We start from the raw sequence: 16,754 nt of genomic DNA, 5'->3' as shown, positions 1-16,754 counted from the left end.
GATGCCTCCTTGTTTAAAGCAGACCTCTTTAGATTGCCTTGAAACAATCAAGAGATGGGCAACTTTTTGGGATTAGCTAGAGCAGGGGTGTCAAACTGCCGACCCGCGGGCCGGTTGCATCATATGGAGGCTGTGCCCGCCCCAGCTCCGGCAATGCAGAAAAAGTCACAATACGTTGCGACATGTCACGTGTCGCTGCAAGTTTGACACCTGTAAGCTAGAGGATGTGGGATTTCCAAAACGATTTGGAAAATGTACATAGGACAGACCAATTTACTGTCGTTAAAGAATACGCATAATTCGAAGCCCTTATAAACAGAAGAACACTAACATCACCTAAACTTCTGGTGAAGATGTTACCTAGCTTGGTAACAAAATGTTCGGAAACTAACCCATAAGCTCAGAGAATGAATCTTCACCCTCAACAGGCATAATTATTTTTGGGGAGTGGGGGGAAACAAATGGACCAGTTCAGAATTTTGTTTTTCCTGAGAGGTATACACACCATAGTTTTGTGCTTTTCCTAACTCAAAATGGCAGAAAATGGTACTTCTGTGTGTTTTTGTGGGTTTTTTTTGCAATTGTGATGAAGGGATGGCAATGGCTGTTAGCCAAGGAGGTGCTTCAGGCACACCTGGGGCAAGGGGTAGGCAACCTTGGCTCTTTTATGACTCATGGACTTCAACTCCCATGCTGGCTCAGGAATTCTGGGAGTTGAAGTCCATGAGTCATAAAAGAGCCAAGGTTGCCTACCCCTGAACTGGGGTATGAGTTTTGTCACTCCTGACATCTTTTCACTGATTGCTTGATAACTGTTGGGTGGACAATAATATCTTCCTTATGAGCTTCTGGCTGATTAGTGCTGAAAGTGAAGGGTAGATTTTCCCACAAGAAGACAGTGCATCTACCGAATCTAAAGCTATCTTACTCAAGCCTAATACATACCATCCAGACCATCACGTAGGAAAAGGCTGCAATCCAGAGCGTAGAGGAAGCAAAAGTGACCAAGAACCACTTCTCCCAGTAGGGTTTGCTACAGTTGGGCACCGTGAAGTATAACAGCAAAGACAGAGGCCAGGTGAAGAGCCACTTGATAATTTCTATTATGCCAGCTGTAAAAAATAAATCAATACATGTTATAAGATCCAAAGAGCCTCACTTGCACTTCTTATGCCACACTTTTATAAATAATCAAAGCAATGCTAAAAACAGTGGGGAATATGGTTAGTCAAAAGTACAGAAATCTGAGTAGTTCAGGTCTGCAAACTTTCATACACTGCCAAAAAGATTGAGAGTTGATAGATGGATGGATGGATGGCAAGATATACTTTTGTAGACTTTATAATTATAGTCAAAGACCAGCAGTTTAAAATAATAACGGGCAGAAAAGATTTTTCTTCCTGAACACTCCTGGATATATTTTACAGGGTTTTGGCTGCTAATCATGAAAATAATTTAATCTACCACATATTGCAATTTAATCTACCACATATTGTTTTATAGAAGCTGCTTACATAACAGCAATGTACATCCTTTAGTACCTGTTGGCTATGCTGCACACATGAAAGAGACATACAAAAGCATGGAACTGTTGTTAAAGCACACCCAGTAAACCAAGAACGACTGGAATTTCTGTGGAGATCTAAAAGTAGTGGCTCTCCTACTTGGAATGCAGCTGTGATATACCAAGTAATATAGTTACATATGCAAATGGGACAGTCATGCAAAAGAGTCATATTACATTAAAAAGAAATGGCTACTCCAAAAGAATTAAGTTCCAGGACATAAAAATGTGGCACATGCAGGGCTTTTTTTCTCATAGAACGCTCAGAACGGAGTTCCGGCACCTTTTTTGGATGGAACCTTGTAGGGTAGGCAAGGTGGGTTGTATGACATGTGTGAGTTCTGGCAGCTTTTTCTTTTACAAAAAAAAGCACTGGGCACATGAACCACATTTTGACCTGACAAAGATATTTTAGCCTCTGCTTCACATAAAATTTGGACTGATGAAAAATTTTGTGAAGGCGATGAACAAAGAAGGTTTTCATTATTTGAGACAGATGCCTCCAAGAATAACTGGTGCCACAATTAAGGAGGCATCTTTGTTGGCCCACGGATCAGATATGTCATCGATGATAAGCGGATCGATGATCTGTTAGTAGGGGTCCAAGAAAATCCTACAAAACATTCAAGGAGGTCATTGAAAAATTTCTTGGTATCTACAGAGCACAAAATTGCTAAGCACATTGATTTGTGCTTTAAATTGTAAGGCGCCCTGAGTCTTTGGAGAAGGGCGGGATATAAATGGGATTAAAAAAAAATTACATTCAGCTGGTTAACAAGCTTCCTACAACATAAAAAACCATGAAATGCAACATGTCACTGAAAATTCATTTTCTGCATTCACCCTTGGACTTCTTTCTTGAAAATCTAGTGCAGTCAGTATGAACATGGTGAAAGGTTTCACTGGGACATCACCACAATGGAAAAACAGTATCAGGGCAACTGGAATCCATCAATGCTGGCTGACTATTGTTGGACACTGCAGTAAGATGCATCAGACACTAAGTGAAATGAAGATCAGCAGCAAAATACTTTTAGACCTGTTGAACTCATGCAGCATGCCAGAAACATTATGCAATTAAATATAGTATAGTCATTAAAAGTTAATTTAATAATTTCTCAATATTTCTCAAGGTTCCTATGTGATACAGTCCAGAATTATATTTTTGTTCAGTTTGAACGTTTTTCAGGAAGCAAAACTTTTGAAAAAAAGTGTTGTTTACTGTAACATATAGGGAATGAATACAGATGAAAAAGGGAAGAAAGGGGTGAGGTGGGGGCTGAATACAATAACTGAAGGTGATACACTGCAAATTTTTACAGGATTTAATTCAGTTAGATCTTCTGACTTCTGACAACAAATATAGTACAAAATTTAGTGCCTTGCCTGGAAAATTCACTGAAATGATCCCATAGTAAAAAGTTCATTGCCAACTCAAATATTGTTCAGGTTGAAGGGTTATCAATTCCACCGTCCAGGGAGAATTAATTGGCAACTACTATTATTAACTTGATTTCCTATTAGAAGAGAACTTCGGAGGGAATATTGTTACATCCTTGTTAACACCATTGAGGGGAAGGAATCTAAGTGTGTATGAAAATACAGAATTTGAAACATATTTAGGGATGGGGAAAGGTGGCTATATAAAGTCAAATAGAAGTAGTATGAAATTGTAGTTTTATCCCTTTGCACACTGAGGTTTTTAATTTTTTGCATAATTTCAGTTCTAGGCCAGCAGGCATAGACCATGATGAACAAGACTGCCATAAGCGAGGAAAGAAGAAAATTTGCAGGATCCAATCTGGGTCGGTCACTGGGATTAGTGGTTTAATCTTCCAAGCTTTCAGACCTGTGCTGGAGCCCATCCTCTCTAGCACAGTCTGTGCTAGAGAGAAGTTTCCTGAGGATGGATACACTGTGCTAGAAAATCCCTGAGGATGGGGGCCCCAGTGTGAATCCAAAAGCTCAGAAGACTAAACCTATGGCTCTCGGTGACCGACCCAGATTGGATCCTGCAACATTATCCTGGGACACGTCTATTCGCCTTCATTCATAAACAAGAAATTTGGTTCTGCTGTGAAGAAATATTACTTTCCAGGAGTATAGGACTCGTGCTGGAGATCCTCCTCCTCAACATTTGCTTGAATCAGTACAAGCGTAGCCTCAAGCAGGCATCAGAGAGCAAGCATCTAAAAGAAGGAGAGCATTGGTAACTGAACATAGGACTCATAGGAGTGTAATTCTCAAGAATGTGGATTGTATTAGTTCTAATGAGGGGACAGCCTTGTATGTGTACAAAATGATATATGAAGTACAAAAGAAGTGTAGAATACAAAATGATATATGGCATATAAAAGAAGTATACAATAATAAAATGAAAACAGCCCTGAGGGCCTTCTTAGGGTACCGCCGGTGAAGGATTGCCGGCGGGTGACTCCCAGAGAGAGGGCCTTCTCTGTGGGTGCGCCTGCCCTTTGGAAGCAACTTCTGATGGAACTTAGGACTGCCTCCGACCTCCGCTCATTCTGCCGGGACCTGAAAACTTGGCTCTTTGAGCTGTCGGGCCTAGACTGAGGGGTTTTAATTGGGTTTTAAATGTTTTAATTTTTAAACTTTGGGCTTTAAATTTAATTAATTGTTTTAAATTTTTTAACTTTTGTATGGTATGATTTTAATTGCCCTGTAAACCACCATGAGTCCTACAGGAATAGGGCAGTATATAAGTCAAATAAATAAATAAAATAATTCCCCCTTTAAGCCTGTCTTGAGGGTTGAAGTGAGAGTGATTTTCCCTAAACTAATAGCCAAGCTGCAATAGGGTGCATTTATCCCCTTCAAATGCTTTTTCACAAATGCCTAAGAATCAGCAGGACACCCTCCTTAAAAGGCTAGAGGCATTCAAACAAGCTCTTTTCATTCTGCAATTTCTAATATCTACTGCTAATAACCCCTTCATGGATTACTTCCCCTTCATGGATTACTGCCTTGTCGTGGCGAAGGGGCTTGCGTAATTCAATGAAGCTATGAGCTATGCCGTGCAGGGCCACCCAAGACGGACAGGTCATAGCAGAGAGTTCTGACAAAACGTGATCCACTGGAGAAGGAAATGGCAACCCACTCCAGTATCTTTGCCATGAAAACCCTATGGACAGTACCAAAAGGCAAAACGATATGACGCTGGAAGATGAGCCCCTCAGGTCGGAAGGCGTCCAATATGCTACTGGGGAAGAGCAGAGGGCTAGTACTAGTAGCGCCAGAAAGAATGAAGCGACTGGGCCAAAGCCGAAAGGACGCTCAGCTGTGGATGTGTCTGGTGGTGAAAGGAAAGTCCGATGCTGTAAAGATTTTTTCTCCATAGGAACCTGGAATGTAAGATCCATGAATCAAGGAAAACTGGATGTGGTCAAACAAGAGATGACAAGACTGAACATTGACATCTTAGGTATCAGCGAACTAAAATGGACAGGAATGGGTGAATTTAATTCAGATGACCATCAGGTATACTACTGCGGGCAAGAATCCTTCAGAAGAAATGGAGTAGCCTTCATAGTCAATAAAAGAGTAGGAAAAGCAATACTGGGATACAATCCTCAAAATGACAGAATGATCTCAGTTCGAATCCAAGGCAAACCATTCAATATCACAGTAGTCCAAGTCTATGCCCCAACCACCAGTGCTGAAGAGGATGAAATTGACCAGTTCTATGAAGCACTACAGCACCTTATAGAACTAACACCAAAAAATGATGTTCTTATCATCATGGGGGATTGGAATGCTAAAGTAGGAAGCCAAAAGATAACTGGAATAACAGGCAAGTTTGGCCTTGGAGTGCAAAATGAAGCAGGGCACAGGCTGATAGAATTCTGTCAAGAGAATACGATGGTCATAGCAAACACTCTTTTCCAACAACCCAAGAGACGGCTCTACACATGGACATCACCAGATGGTCAACACAGAAATCAGATTGACTATATGCTCTGCAGCCAAAGATGGAGAAGCTCTATACAGTCAGTAAAAACAAGACCAGGAGCTGACTGTGGCTCAGACCATGAGCTTCTCCTTGCAAAGTTTAGGCTTAAACTGAAGAAAGTAGGGAAAAGCACTAGGCCAGTCAGGTATGAATTAAATCATATCCCTGTTGAATATACAGTAGAGGTGACAAATAGATTTAAGGAATTAGATCTGATAGACAGAGTGCCTGAAGAACTATGGACAGAGGTTCGTGACATTGTACAACAGGTAGCAACCAAAACCATCCCAAAGAAAAAGAAATGCAAGAAAGCAAAATGGCTGTCTGAGGAAGCTTTGCAAATAGCTGAGGAAAGGAGGGAAGCGAAAGGCAAGGGAGAAAAAGAAAGATACACCCAATTGAATGCAGAATTCCAGAGAATAGCTAGAAGAGATAAGAATGCCTTCTTAAATGAACAGTGCAAAGAAATAGAAAAAAACAATAGAATAGGGAGGACCAGAGATCTTTTCAAGAAAATTGGAGAAATGAAGGGAACGTTTAATGCAAAAATGGGCATGATAAAGGACCAAAATGGCAGGGACCTAACAGAGGCAGAAGAAATTAAGAAGAGGTGGCAAAATTACACAGAAGAACTATACAAGAATGAGCTTAACGTCCCTGATAATCACAATGAGGTGGTCACTGACCTCGAGCCAGACATCCTAGAATGTGAAGTGAAGTGGGCCTTAGAAAAGCTGAGCAACAACAAAGCTAGTGGAGGTGACAGTATTCCAGCTGAGCTATTCAAAATCTTAAAAGACAATGCAGTAAAAGTGCTACACTCAATTTGCCAGCAAATTTGGAAAACTCAACAGTGGCCACAGGATTGGAAAAGATCAGTTTACATTCCAATTCCTAAGAAAGGCAGTGCCAAAGAATGTTCAAACTATCGCACCATTGCACTCATTTCTCATGCTAGTAAAGTCATGCTTAAAATCCTACAAGCTAGACTTCAGCAGTATGTGGATCGAGAACTACCAGAAGTGCAGGCAGGATTTCGAAGAGGCAGAGGAACTAGAGATCAAATTGCCAACATACGCTGGATCATGGAGAAAGCTAGGGAGTTCCAGAAAAACATCTACTTCTGCTTCATTGACTATGCTAAAGCCTTTGATTGTGTGGATCATAACAAACTGTGGCAAGTTCTTAAAGAGATGGGAGTACCAGACCATCTTATTGGGCTCTTGAGAAACCTATATGCGGGTCAAGAAGCAACAGTGAGAACTGGACACGGAACCACTGATTGGTTCAAAATTGGGAAAGGAGTCCGGCAAGGCTGTATACTGTCACCCTGCCTATTTAACTTATATGCAGAGCACATCATGAGAAAGGCAGGGCTAGATGAATCAAAAGTTGGAATTAAGATTGCCGGAAGAAATATCAACAACCTAAGATACGCAGATGATACCACTCTAATGGCAGAAAGTGAAGAAGAACTAAAGAGCCTCTTGTTGCAGGTGAAGAAGGAGAGTGCAAAACTTGGGTTGAAACTTAACATTAAGAAAACCAAGATCATGGCATCTGGCCCTCTCAATTCCTGGCAAATAGATGGGGAAGAAATGGAGGTAGTGACAGATTTTATTTTCCTGGGCTCCAAGATCACTGCAGATGGGGACTGTAGCCAAGAAATTAAAAGACGCTTGCTCCTGGGGAGGAAAGCCATGGCAAATCTAGACAGCACACTAAAAAGCAGAGACATCACCCTGTCAACAAAAGTGCGTATAGTCAAGGCTATGGTCTTTCCAGTTGCAATGTATGGTAGTGAAAGTTGGACCATAAGAAAGGCTGAGCGCCAAAGAATTGAGGCCTTTGAACTGTGGTGCTGGAGAAGACTCCTGCGAGTCCCTTGGACTGCAAGGCGATCAAACCGGTCAGTCCTAGAGGAGATCAATCCTGACTGCTCCTTAGAAGGCCAGATCCTGAAGCTAAAACTCAAGTACTTTGGCCACCTAATGAGAAGGAAGGACTCCCTGGAGAAGAGCCTAATGCTGGGGAAGATCGAGGGCAATAGAAGAAGGGGACGACAGAGAATGAGGTGGCTGGATGGAGTCACTGAAGCAGTAGGCGTGAGCTTAAATGGACTCCAGAAGATGGTAGAGGACAGGAAGGCCTGGAGGAATGTTGTCCATAGGGTCGCGATGGGTCGGACACGACTTCGCAGCTAACAACAACAACACTGCTAATAATGAAGACAGTGGGAAGCTGTTCTCTCTCCTTTCAATTGTTAAAGATATAATTCCTTATGATTATAGTAATCTGTCTACGAAAACACTACCTGAGTGTCTCCTACTTGTCTAAATACTGCTGTGTTTTGTTTCTTTTTTCAGTGCAGGAATGGAATCTGTCTTGTGCCTGATGATATCTTTACCAGAGCAACAGATCAAGGAACTTATTTAAAGTATGAGATAGAACTAGTGCAAAAGGCAGGCTCTACACAAATTAACAAGATCTTCATCATGCAACAAGGAGCATGTCTCAAACTTTACAACCTAAACTGAAGGCTCCTACTGATAGTTTCAATTCAAGTGCTGGTACACCTTCCATTAATTTTCTATTTCAATGGAACAATTCTTGGTCCCAAAGCATCTGACATGGTTGTTATGAAATACTGCTGGCTGACATACTAAATTCAGGGACCCTGATCAGATCATTTTAGTACAATTTAAAATCCTTTTTTTTGTAGGAAACATGGTCTTCCAACCTATAAAATTAAAATTTCAGAGATTTATACATTTATTTTCTATAGCCACCCAACTCAAACAGGGGACTCTAGGTGGCTTACAATTCTAAAATTATAAAACAATTAAAAGCATTAAAACAATAAAAGCATCCACAAAATAAATAGGTACAAACAGCAGCCATAATGATTACTCAGCAAATAGTAAAACCAAGTAATGGGGTCCTTAGACCTGAGTTCCCCAACCTTTCCAGCTTTGCAGACCTGTAGGGATGGGAAACCGGATGGTTCAGCACGAGTGGCCGGCAAGTGCGCATGCATGCAGCTCCATATGCACAAGCGGTGGGCTCGTGTACATATGGGCACATGGTTGTCCGCTGCTTGTGTGTGCTTGTCCACCACTTCCACGGCCCAGTTCTGAAGGGCTCAAGGCCCGGTAGTGGGCCGTGGCCCAGAGTTTGGGAACCCCTGCTTTAGATGGTTGATCCCCTATTAGAAAGTCTAGGTTGGAAAGGTGACCAAGCCCAATAAAGTATGAGCATGTTTATTGCTGCCAAATTTTCTTATCAAATAAATTTAACTTTTGGAATGACAGATCATCTTTTCAACATCCACCTTACAATATTCACTACTTTTATTTTGTTTTATTTTATTTATTTATTTAATTCAATTTATATACCACCCTTTTCTCGAAGGACTCAGGGCGGTTTACAGGGCAAAATTAAAACAATACAATATAAAAATTAAAATAAAATTAAATCAATAGCCCCAAAATTTAAAATTAGAATTTAAAAACCTTAAAACCCCTCAGTCCAGGCCAGCTAACTCAAAAAGCCAGGTTTTTAGGTCCCGGCGAAATGAACGAAGGTCAGGGGCAATCCAGAGTTCCGTTGGCAATTGGTTCCATAGGGCAAGCGCGCCCACAGAGAACGCCCTCCCCCTGGGGATCGCCCGCCAGCATTCCCTGACCGGCGGAACCCTGAGGAGGCCCTCCCTGTGGGAGCGCACAGGACGATGGGAAGTTGATGCTGGCAGCAGGTGCTCCCTGAGATTTTAAATAATTAAATAAGCATTTCCTCATTTAGTATTTTTCAAAGGTTCTCTAGGCTCTCTAGACCAGGGCTTTTCAACCTTTTCACAAATTGTACCACTTTTAGGACATGACAATATTCAAGTACCATCAGTACTTAGCAAGGTGTCAAAAACGTGATGACTAAAAAAAGGGGGGTGGGTTGGTTTTTACTGGTTAGATTCATTTGTTGTTATAGAAATGGGTAGTTTATATAATACTATGAAAAAGTATAAGTTGAGGTACAATGTTAATGCTTCCTTCTACTACAACAGAGGAAGTCGGAAGTCAAATGATTTTTCTTTTATTTTTCCCTTCTGCCCCCTCACTTTTTTTCCCTTTTTCCTCCCCACTGTGTCCTACTATATGCCTTTGTATCTTTGTATTTTATTCTATAATCTAATAAAATGTTACAAACTGGAAAACAACAAGGAAAAAAGTACCGTATTTTCCGGCGTATAAGACGACTTTTTAACCCATGAAAATCACCTCAAAAGTTGGGGGGTCGTCTTATACGCCCAGTCGTCTTATACGCCGGAAAATCAGTGGGTGGCGTCTGGCGGGAGCCGGCAGGGCAGTCCTGTGCACGCGCGCACTCCCCGGCTGCTCCTTAGCAGCTGGGGAGTGCGCGCGTGTGCAGGACTGCCCTGCCGGCTCCCGGCCGACGCTCTTCCCTCTTGAGCCAGCATTGCTCCCCGGCTCCTAAGGAGTCCTCGGGGTTGCTGCCTCAAGAGGGAAGAGCGTCGGACGGGAGGCGGCAGGGAAGTCCTCCACACGCGCGCGCACGCAGGACTTCCCTGCCGCCTCCCGTCCGACGCTCTTCCCTCTTGCGGCAGCTGCTGCCTCAAGAGGGAAGAGCCGGCTCCCGTCCGATGCTCTTCCCTCTTGAGGCAGCAGCTGCCTCAAGAGGGAAGAGCATCGGACGGGAGCCGGCAGGGAAGTCCTGCTCCCGTCCGACGCTGCACTTCCGCCGGGCGGTGCTGGCCGAGACGAGCCAGCAGGCAGCCACCGTGAGCGCGGCGCTGAGGGGCAGCGGCAGGACAGCCCAGCGCCTGCAGGACGGCCAGCAGCCCTACGCGCAGCAGCAGCCGCCGGCTCAGCAATAGGTCCGAGCGCAGGAGCCGCACTGCCAGGCTGCCCAGGAAAAGCAGCCACACCGAGAGGCTGCACGCCCAGTCCAGCTCCATGAGGGGCAGGGCGGGAAGCCGGCCGGGAAGAGGGACCGGGAGCCCGGGCCGAGCGCGCCTCGGCCGACGGTGAGAGGGAAGCGGCACATGAAAAAGAGGCTGCGGGCGGAGCTGCCCTGCCCTGCACCAAATGGGAGAAGTTCAAGGCCTGGGGGGGAAGCAGGAGGGGCGCCGGCCATGGCGGGTGGCGGCTGCCCTCCGGCGCTGCCTGCCGCCCGGGAAACGCTGCGCTTCAGGGACCGGCAGAAGCGCGGGAGAAGCGGGAGGGCCGGTGGGGCCAGTCGGGCCTTCGCCTCCTCTGCGACGGACAGGGAGGGCAGGGCATGTAAGTATTTTCCGGCGTATAAGACAAAAAACCTTGAAAAACTTCTTAAAAGTAGGGGGTCGTCTTATACGCCGGAAAATACGGTAACGGTTTGAACTTCTTCAGTGGTGGCTCCTTTGCTGAATCACTTTCCCTTTATACTGACAAATGTATGCTGAATTTCTCAATATTTATTAATGTGCACCACTACCTTGATGGTCAGGTGGCTGGTCAGCCTTTCTTCTTCTCTCCCTCTCCTCTCTTTCTCCTCACCCCTCACTCTCTCACACACACTTCCCACCAAAAGCCTTTCCTCTCTGCTTCTCTCTCACACACACCTCCCCCAAAGCCTTTTCTCTGTCTCTCTTCTCCTTTCTTTTCCAGGAGAGACGGAAGTACCAATCTGGGGCCTTTGTCTCGCCCCAACAGCCCTGCAGCTCCTGAGGACTCTCTCATGGCAAGTCCTGCCCTGTGCCTGTGTAGCTCCTTCCCTCCCCCACTACACTTGTCTAGACTGGGCAGGGCCGGGTACCACCTGTTGGCTGCCAATGTACCACCGGTGGTATGGGTACCACTGGTTGAAAAGCCCTGCTCTAGGCCACAGCATCAATATTTCCCTTTGCAAGCTGGCTGCTGAGAATTCTCAAGTATTCCTCAGTTAGGCAAAGAAATGGGAAGTATTTTGTGGATGTTTTCAGTGCAGAAATAACTTTCCAGAAGGTCAGAAGGCTTCACTGTAGTCCCCTTTCAGATGTTGCCCTCTCCACTTAGTGGTATTTTATTTTTTATTTTTTTTATTTTTATTCCATTTATATCCCGCCCTTCTCCGAAGACTCAGGGAGGCTTACAAGCTTAGCAATAGCCTTCATTCTATGTATATGCCTGCTTATTAGGGCTTTCACACACACACACCCCAAGCGGCATTATTACAAAGTCAGCTTAATTGCCCCCAACAATCTGGGTCCTCATTTTACCTACCTCGGAAGGATGGAAGGCTGAGTCAACCTTGAGCCTGGTGGGACTTGAACCTGCACTAATTGCAGGCAGCTGGTGTTACTTAAGGAGGCATTAGCCCACTGCTCCACCAAGGTAGTGCATGAGATGCCAGTAACATTACTCCCACATTACAAAGTCTTTTGCAACCAGCAGCATTCAAAAGGGAAGACCGCTCTAATTCCAAAGCATCCAATCAAGAAGAGCCAAAACAGGGATGTGTGCTAATTCATATTTTGCTTTCAGTGCTACAAATATTAATTGTTTAATAACTAAAGCACAAAGGCAAACATTTTTTGAAATTTCTCCAAGCGTCCGTAGACCTGTAACATTATGCTTTGGAAGTGGAAAACGTACAGTAAATACAATATAAAACAATATTAAAGGATTTTGTAAGATTTTTCCCCTAAAAGATGAGAAGGCAACTTGGTGCTACAAAAAATATTTAGGACCACAAGTTCTATAGTCCCATTCTGGCTGGGGTTGGTGAAAGCTGAAGTCCAAAACATCTGGGGGACATCTTAACCCAAAAGGGAAAAAAATACTTTAAACTGTCAAATCCTACAAAGCCCTGAATATAGAAAAGAATCTCTGGCATTTATTATTCCCCTTTTTTCCTACAAGGCCTCAAAGAATACAGTTATTTAAAGGACAGTAAATTAATAAGAATTAATTTTGTCTGTATGGGAAAAGAAATGGAAGGAAAGCTTATAAAGGTACTTGTTGCTGGTTGTACTCTCTTTGTTCTAATACCATTAAGTACAATAAAGTAAAGTAAATATGTCCAAATTAAGTTTAAGTTTTAAGTTTAAGTTTTATTGTATTTGTATACCGCCCTTCTCCCGAAGGACTCAGGGCGGTGAACAGGGCATACATAAAAAATACGAGATAAAATTTTTTAAAAAGAATTAAATAATAGCCCAGTTAAAACAGTCGGTAACAATATACAATATAAAAATCCCCATTAAAAATCCCCATTAAAACCCCAACATATCTCCATCAGGCCAGGCCAGCTTGTACAAATAGATGGGTCTTCAGACCGCGTCGGAAGGAGCGAAGGTCAGGTGCCGTCCGGAGCTCGACCGGCAGCTGATTCCATAAAGCCGGGGCGCCCACAGAGAAGGCCCTCCCCCTGGGGGCCACCAGCCGACATTCTCTGACCGGAGGCACCCTGAGGAGGCCCTCTCTGTGGGAACGCACAGGGCAGAGGGAAGTTGACGCCAGCAGCAGGTGGTCCCCGAGGTACTCCGGACCCATGCCATGTAGGGCCTTAAAAACCATTACCAAAACCTTGAATCTTTACCAAAACCATTACCAAAACCTTGAATCATTACCAAAACCTTGAATTAGATATTTCATCATTAAGGAATGAAAGACGAGGAATTGAAATGTTAAGGAAAGATAGGTAGAAACACAGCAATTTCTTACATGGCAGATGAAAGGGAGTGTAAGGACCTTGGTCATCATCATCATCATCATCATCTTCCTCATCATCATTCTCATTGTTTTCATTGTCATCATTTTCATTCTCTGTTTCACTGCCACCCTCAGCAGCCTCTTCATCTCGCCCGGTTCCATTTGTGCTTCCCTTAGCAGAGTTGCCGAGCCCCGATCCATTCTCCATGGTGTGTTTGAAAGGGACCTTGATCGCTATCTCTGATTCTCCATTGGTGTACACTCGGCTGTTGATTAACCTTTGTCTCTGGAAGAAAAGAAAAAACAACAAAGTGAAATCTGCAGGCAATTTTAAAACATAAATAAAACTGAATGAAAAGACAAAGAGCTCTGACCAAATTATTCGTTCAAAAATATTTGGCTGATGCCAGTACAGGTAGTCCTTGACTTACAACAGTTCGTTTAGTGACTGTTCAAAGTTACAAGGGCACTGAAAAAAAGTGGCTTATGACCGTTTTTCACACTTATGACCTTTGTAGCATCCCCATGATCCTTTACTCCTTATACTGCTTTCTTCCTGCTAATGCTTTCTGAGCAAGATGGAAGGGGGCAAAAGACAATGTACGGTTAATAGCTGGAGTAAGAGAAAGGGCAGGTTGTAACATTGGAATGAAACCAGTGGTGGGTTTCAAATAATTTAACAACTGGTTCTCTGCCTCGCCTTCCCTCCACCTTGGTCAGGGTGGGCTTCTTTGGGGGGTCGGCTGGGATGGGCGTAGGAGCTCCCGGTTATGGAATTGCTGGTGGTCCCAGCTGGGAAGGGCAGGAGGGTACGGTGGGGGGATGGGGGGCTGCAGGAAACTTGGAATGGGGTGGGTGCAGGAGGGTGGGGGGTCAGCAGGTCCCGGCTGGGGGAAGGTGAGGGGGTCTGGCGAGGTGGGTGGGAGGGCTGGGACACCTCTGCCAGAGAAAGCCGCACCCCACTGGCCGAGCCTGTCATCCACACCGCAGTCAGATAGGATTGCATAGAAGGGCAGGGAGCTTGAGGGGGAGCTGCCAGCAGGGGAGGAATCAGAGCAGCCGCCGTCTCCCTTCCTCAGCACAGCTCCATCAGCGTGGGTGGAGACAGCCCTGGGACAGCCGGAAATGGGCCCTCACCCGGCCTGGGCCTCATCTGCTCAGCAACTCTGATGGGGGTGGCAGCTGCTGCTCTGAGCCCCTCAATCAGCCATCAACATAGGGAAGCAGGAGGAGGTGGCAGTGATCCCTGCATTGCCAGGTGAAAGCGAAGCTGTGCTGTCCATCCTCACACTGGTGGGGCTGGGTGAAGGCGGGCTTTGACACGCATCCACCCCTCGCTGCTTCCACTCCACATCATCCCACAGCCCCTCACCACTGCCATCTTGGCAGATGCTGCGCTGCGGAAGGGAGACAGCATGTTGTCAGCCAGACCTAGTGATGCAGGGATCGCCACTGCCGCCTCCTCCTTCCCAGCCCCACGCGTTGCCCAGGCGGCACAGTGCACCAACTGCCAGCCATGCAGAGAAGCAAGAGGAGGTGGTGGTGGAGATCTCTGCATCACTAGGCCTGGCCGGCAGCATGCTGTCTCCCTTCCATAGCACAGCATCTGCTGGGATCCCACCAGCCACCGCCCCCACCAGTGCAAGGACGGGCGGCACAGCTTTGCTTCCAGAGCTGCTGCAAGCCAAGCCAGGAGATGCAGGGATTGCCGCCACCGCCTGCTGCTTCTCTGTGTGGCCAGAGGGTCAAGAGGCTCAGAGCACTAGCAGCAGCAGCCACTGCCTCCATCAGAGCTGCTGAGCAGACAGGGCCCAGGCCGGGCGAGGGCTCCCTTCTAGCTGTCCTGGGGCTGTCTCCACTCACGCTGATGGGGCTCCCATGGCTAGTTCCTCATGATGCAGGGCAGCACCTCTTATGTTTTTGATTACAAGTGGTGCCTTCCTCGACCACATGTCTCCCTGAAAGCTATCAGTTCTAACACTGGACACAGGTGGTTGGAGAAAAAAATAATGTCGCCATTTGATACCTGCCTTCCTCCTATGGAACAAAAGTTAGAGGGCGGGTGGCTGAAGAGAGGGACAGTCGGGGTTCTGCCTGCTTTATTACGGGGCAGGCTATTAACAGGCAGCCTGCTCCATTTAATTAAAAAAAAACCTATTTAATTTTTTTTAATGAAATGGAGTGGGCTGCTGTTAATAGCCTGCTGTGTAATAAAGCAGGCAGAACTGCAACTGTCCCTCTCTTCAACCAGCCGCCCACTAACTCGTGGCCAGATACATCCTAGCACGGCTGGTTTCCCTCTGCCCCCATCCCAGCCACACATGCTCTCCTTTTCCTGGGCACGACTCACTCACTGCCGCGCCTCCTCATCTGTTGGCCGGCTGGCCAGCCAGTTCAGAGGCAGCTTCTCTGAACTGCTGGCGGTGGGCGAGGCAGGGGCTGCTTTTTGCCTTTTCCTCTGGACGGCTTCGGCAGATCCCCCCTCACCTGCCCACCCATCTTCTTCCTTTTCACTCCCCTTCCAAGCCCTCTTCACAGCTCTGCCCACATAGCCACCGAAGAGACAGTTAGAGCGCCGGAGCTGGAAAGCATTTCTCTGCCGCCACAGAGTTGGAGATCTTACCCTACCCACCACCGCCCAGATGCCCTCACTTCCCAAACCATTTCTTTTCTAACCTTCTTTCCAGCTCCTCCGTCACTTCCTCTGCCGCCATGTGCAGTCCCAGAAACAAAAGTTTGTGAGATTAAAAAAAAAAAGTTCAGTCAATCAAATCCAACTTATCGTGAAAAAGAAAAATCTCGCAAAGTTGGAATTGATTGATTGAACTTTTTTTTAGTCCCATAAACTTCTTTTGTTTGTGGGACTGCTCACGGCGGTGGAGGAAGTGACAGAGGACCACGTCGGAGCTGGAAAGAAGGTGCATGGGGGTGGGTGGGGGGTGGCGTTTCTGCCACATGGCAACTGGTTCTTCAAACTCAAGAGAAATTAGTTACCGGTTCTACTGAACCGGTCCGAACTGGCTGAATCCCACCACTGAATAAAACATAGTAAATACCTCATTGATCAACATGCGACTGGCCATGGAGAGCCGGGTTCTGGGAGGAAAGTGACTTGTGATCATAATCCGGAGTCCAGCCTCTGAAAAGGATAGCTGGTGTGGATATGCAGACAGCAACTCATCCACCATGATTACAGAGGCTTTGCGGTGGAAATTTCCTAAACAATAATTAACAGAATTGGAAGGAAAATGCCTTTTACATCATCCATTTTTGCTTATTTGAAAGTTCTATAATTTATGGCGTTTTTGACCTTAATTCCACTTAACGTGTTAGTAAAGGTAAAGGTAAAGCTTCCCCCGCACATGCGTTCTACTGTAGTCGTTTCCAACTCTAGGGGCCAGTGCTCATCTCCGTTTCAAAGCCGAAGAGCCAGCGCTTGTCCAAGGACGTCTCCGTGGTCATGTGGCCAGCATGACTAGACGCCAAAGGCGCACAGAACGCTGTTACCTTCCCACCGTAGTGGTCCCTATTTTTC

General features: G+C 45.6%; 1 protein-coding gene across 2 annotated transcripts in view; it reads right to left on the bottom strand.

Annotated features, from left to right (window-relative positions):
* Window positions 1-16,754, bottom strand: part of SLC24A3 (solute carrier family 24 member 3) — a 197,260-nt gene that overhangs the window by 22,401 nt on the left and 158,105 nt on the right. For both annotated transcript variants that reach the window (XM_083358336.1, XM_083358337.1), the window contains exons 11-13: window positions 16,276-16,436; window positions 13,232-13,505; window positions 946-1,112 (exon numbers count right to left, since the gene is read on the bottom strand). In XM_083358336.1, the coding sequence (XP_083214462.1) occupies window positions 946-1,112; window positions 13,232-13,505; window positions 16,276-16,436 (602 nt within the window). The remainder of the gene's footprint in view (window positions 1-945; window positions 1,113-13,231; window positions 13,506-16,275; window positions 16,437-16,754) is intronic.

The sequence above is a fragment of the Vipera ursinii genome (assembly GCF_947247035.1).
Source record: "Vipera ursinii genome assembly, chromosome: 3".
Lineage (NCBI taxonomy): Eukaryota > Metazoa > Chordata > Lepidosauria > Squamata > Viperidae > Vipera > Vipera ursinii.
The sequence above is the reverse complement of the archived record's forward strand: the minus strand, read 5'-3'. Positions and strand labels throughout refer to the sequence as shown.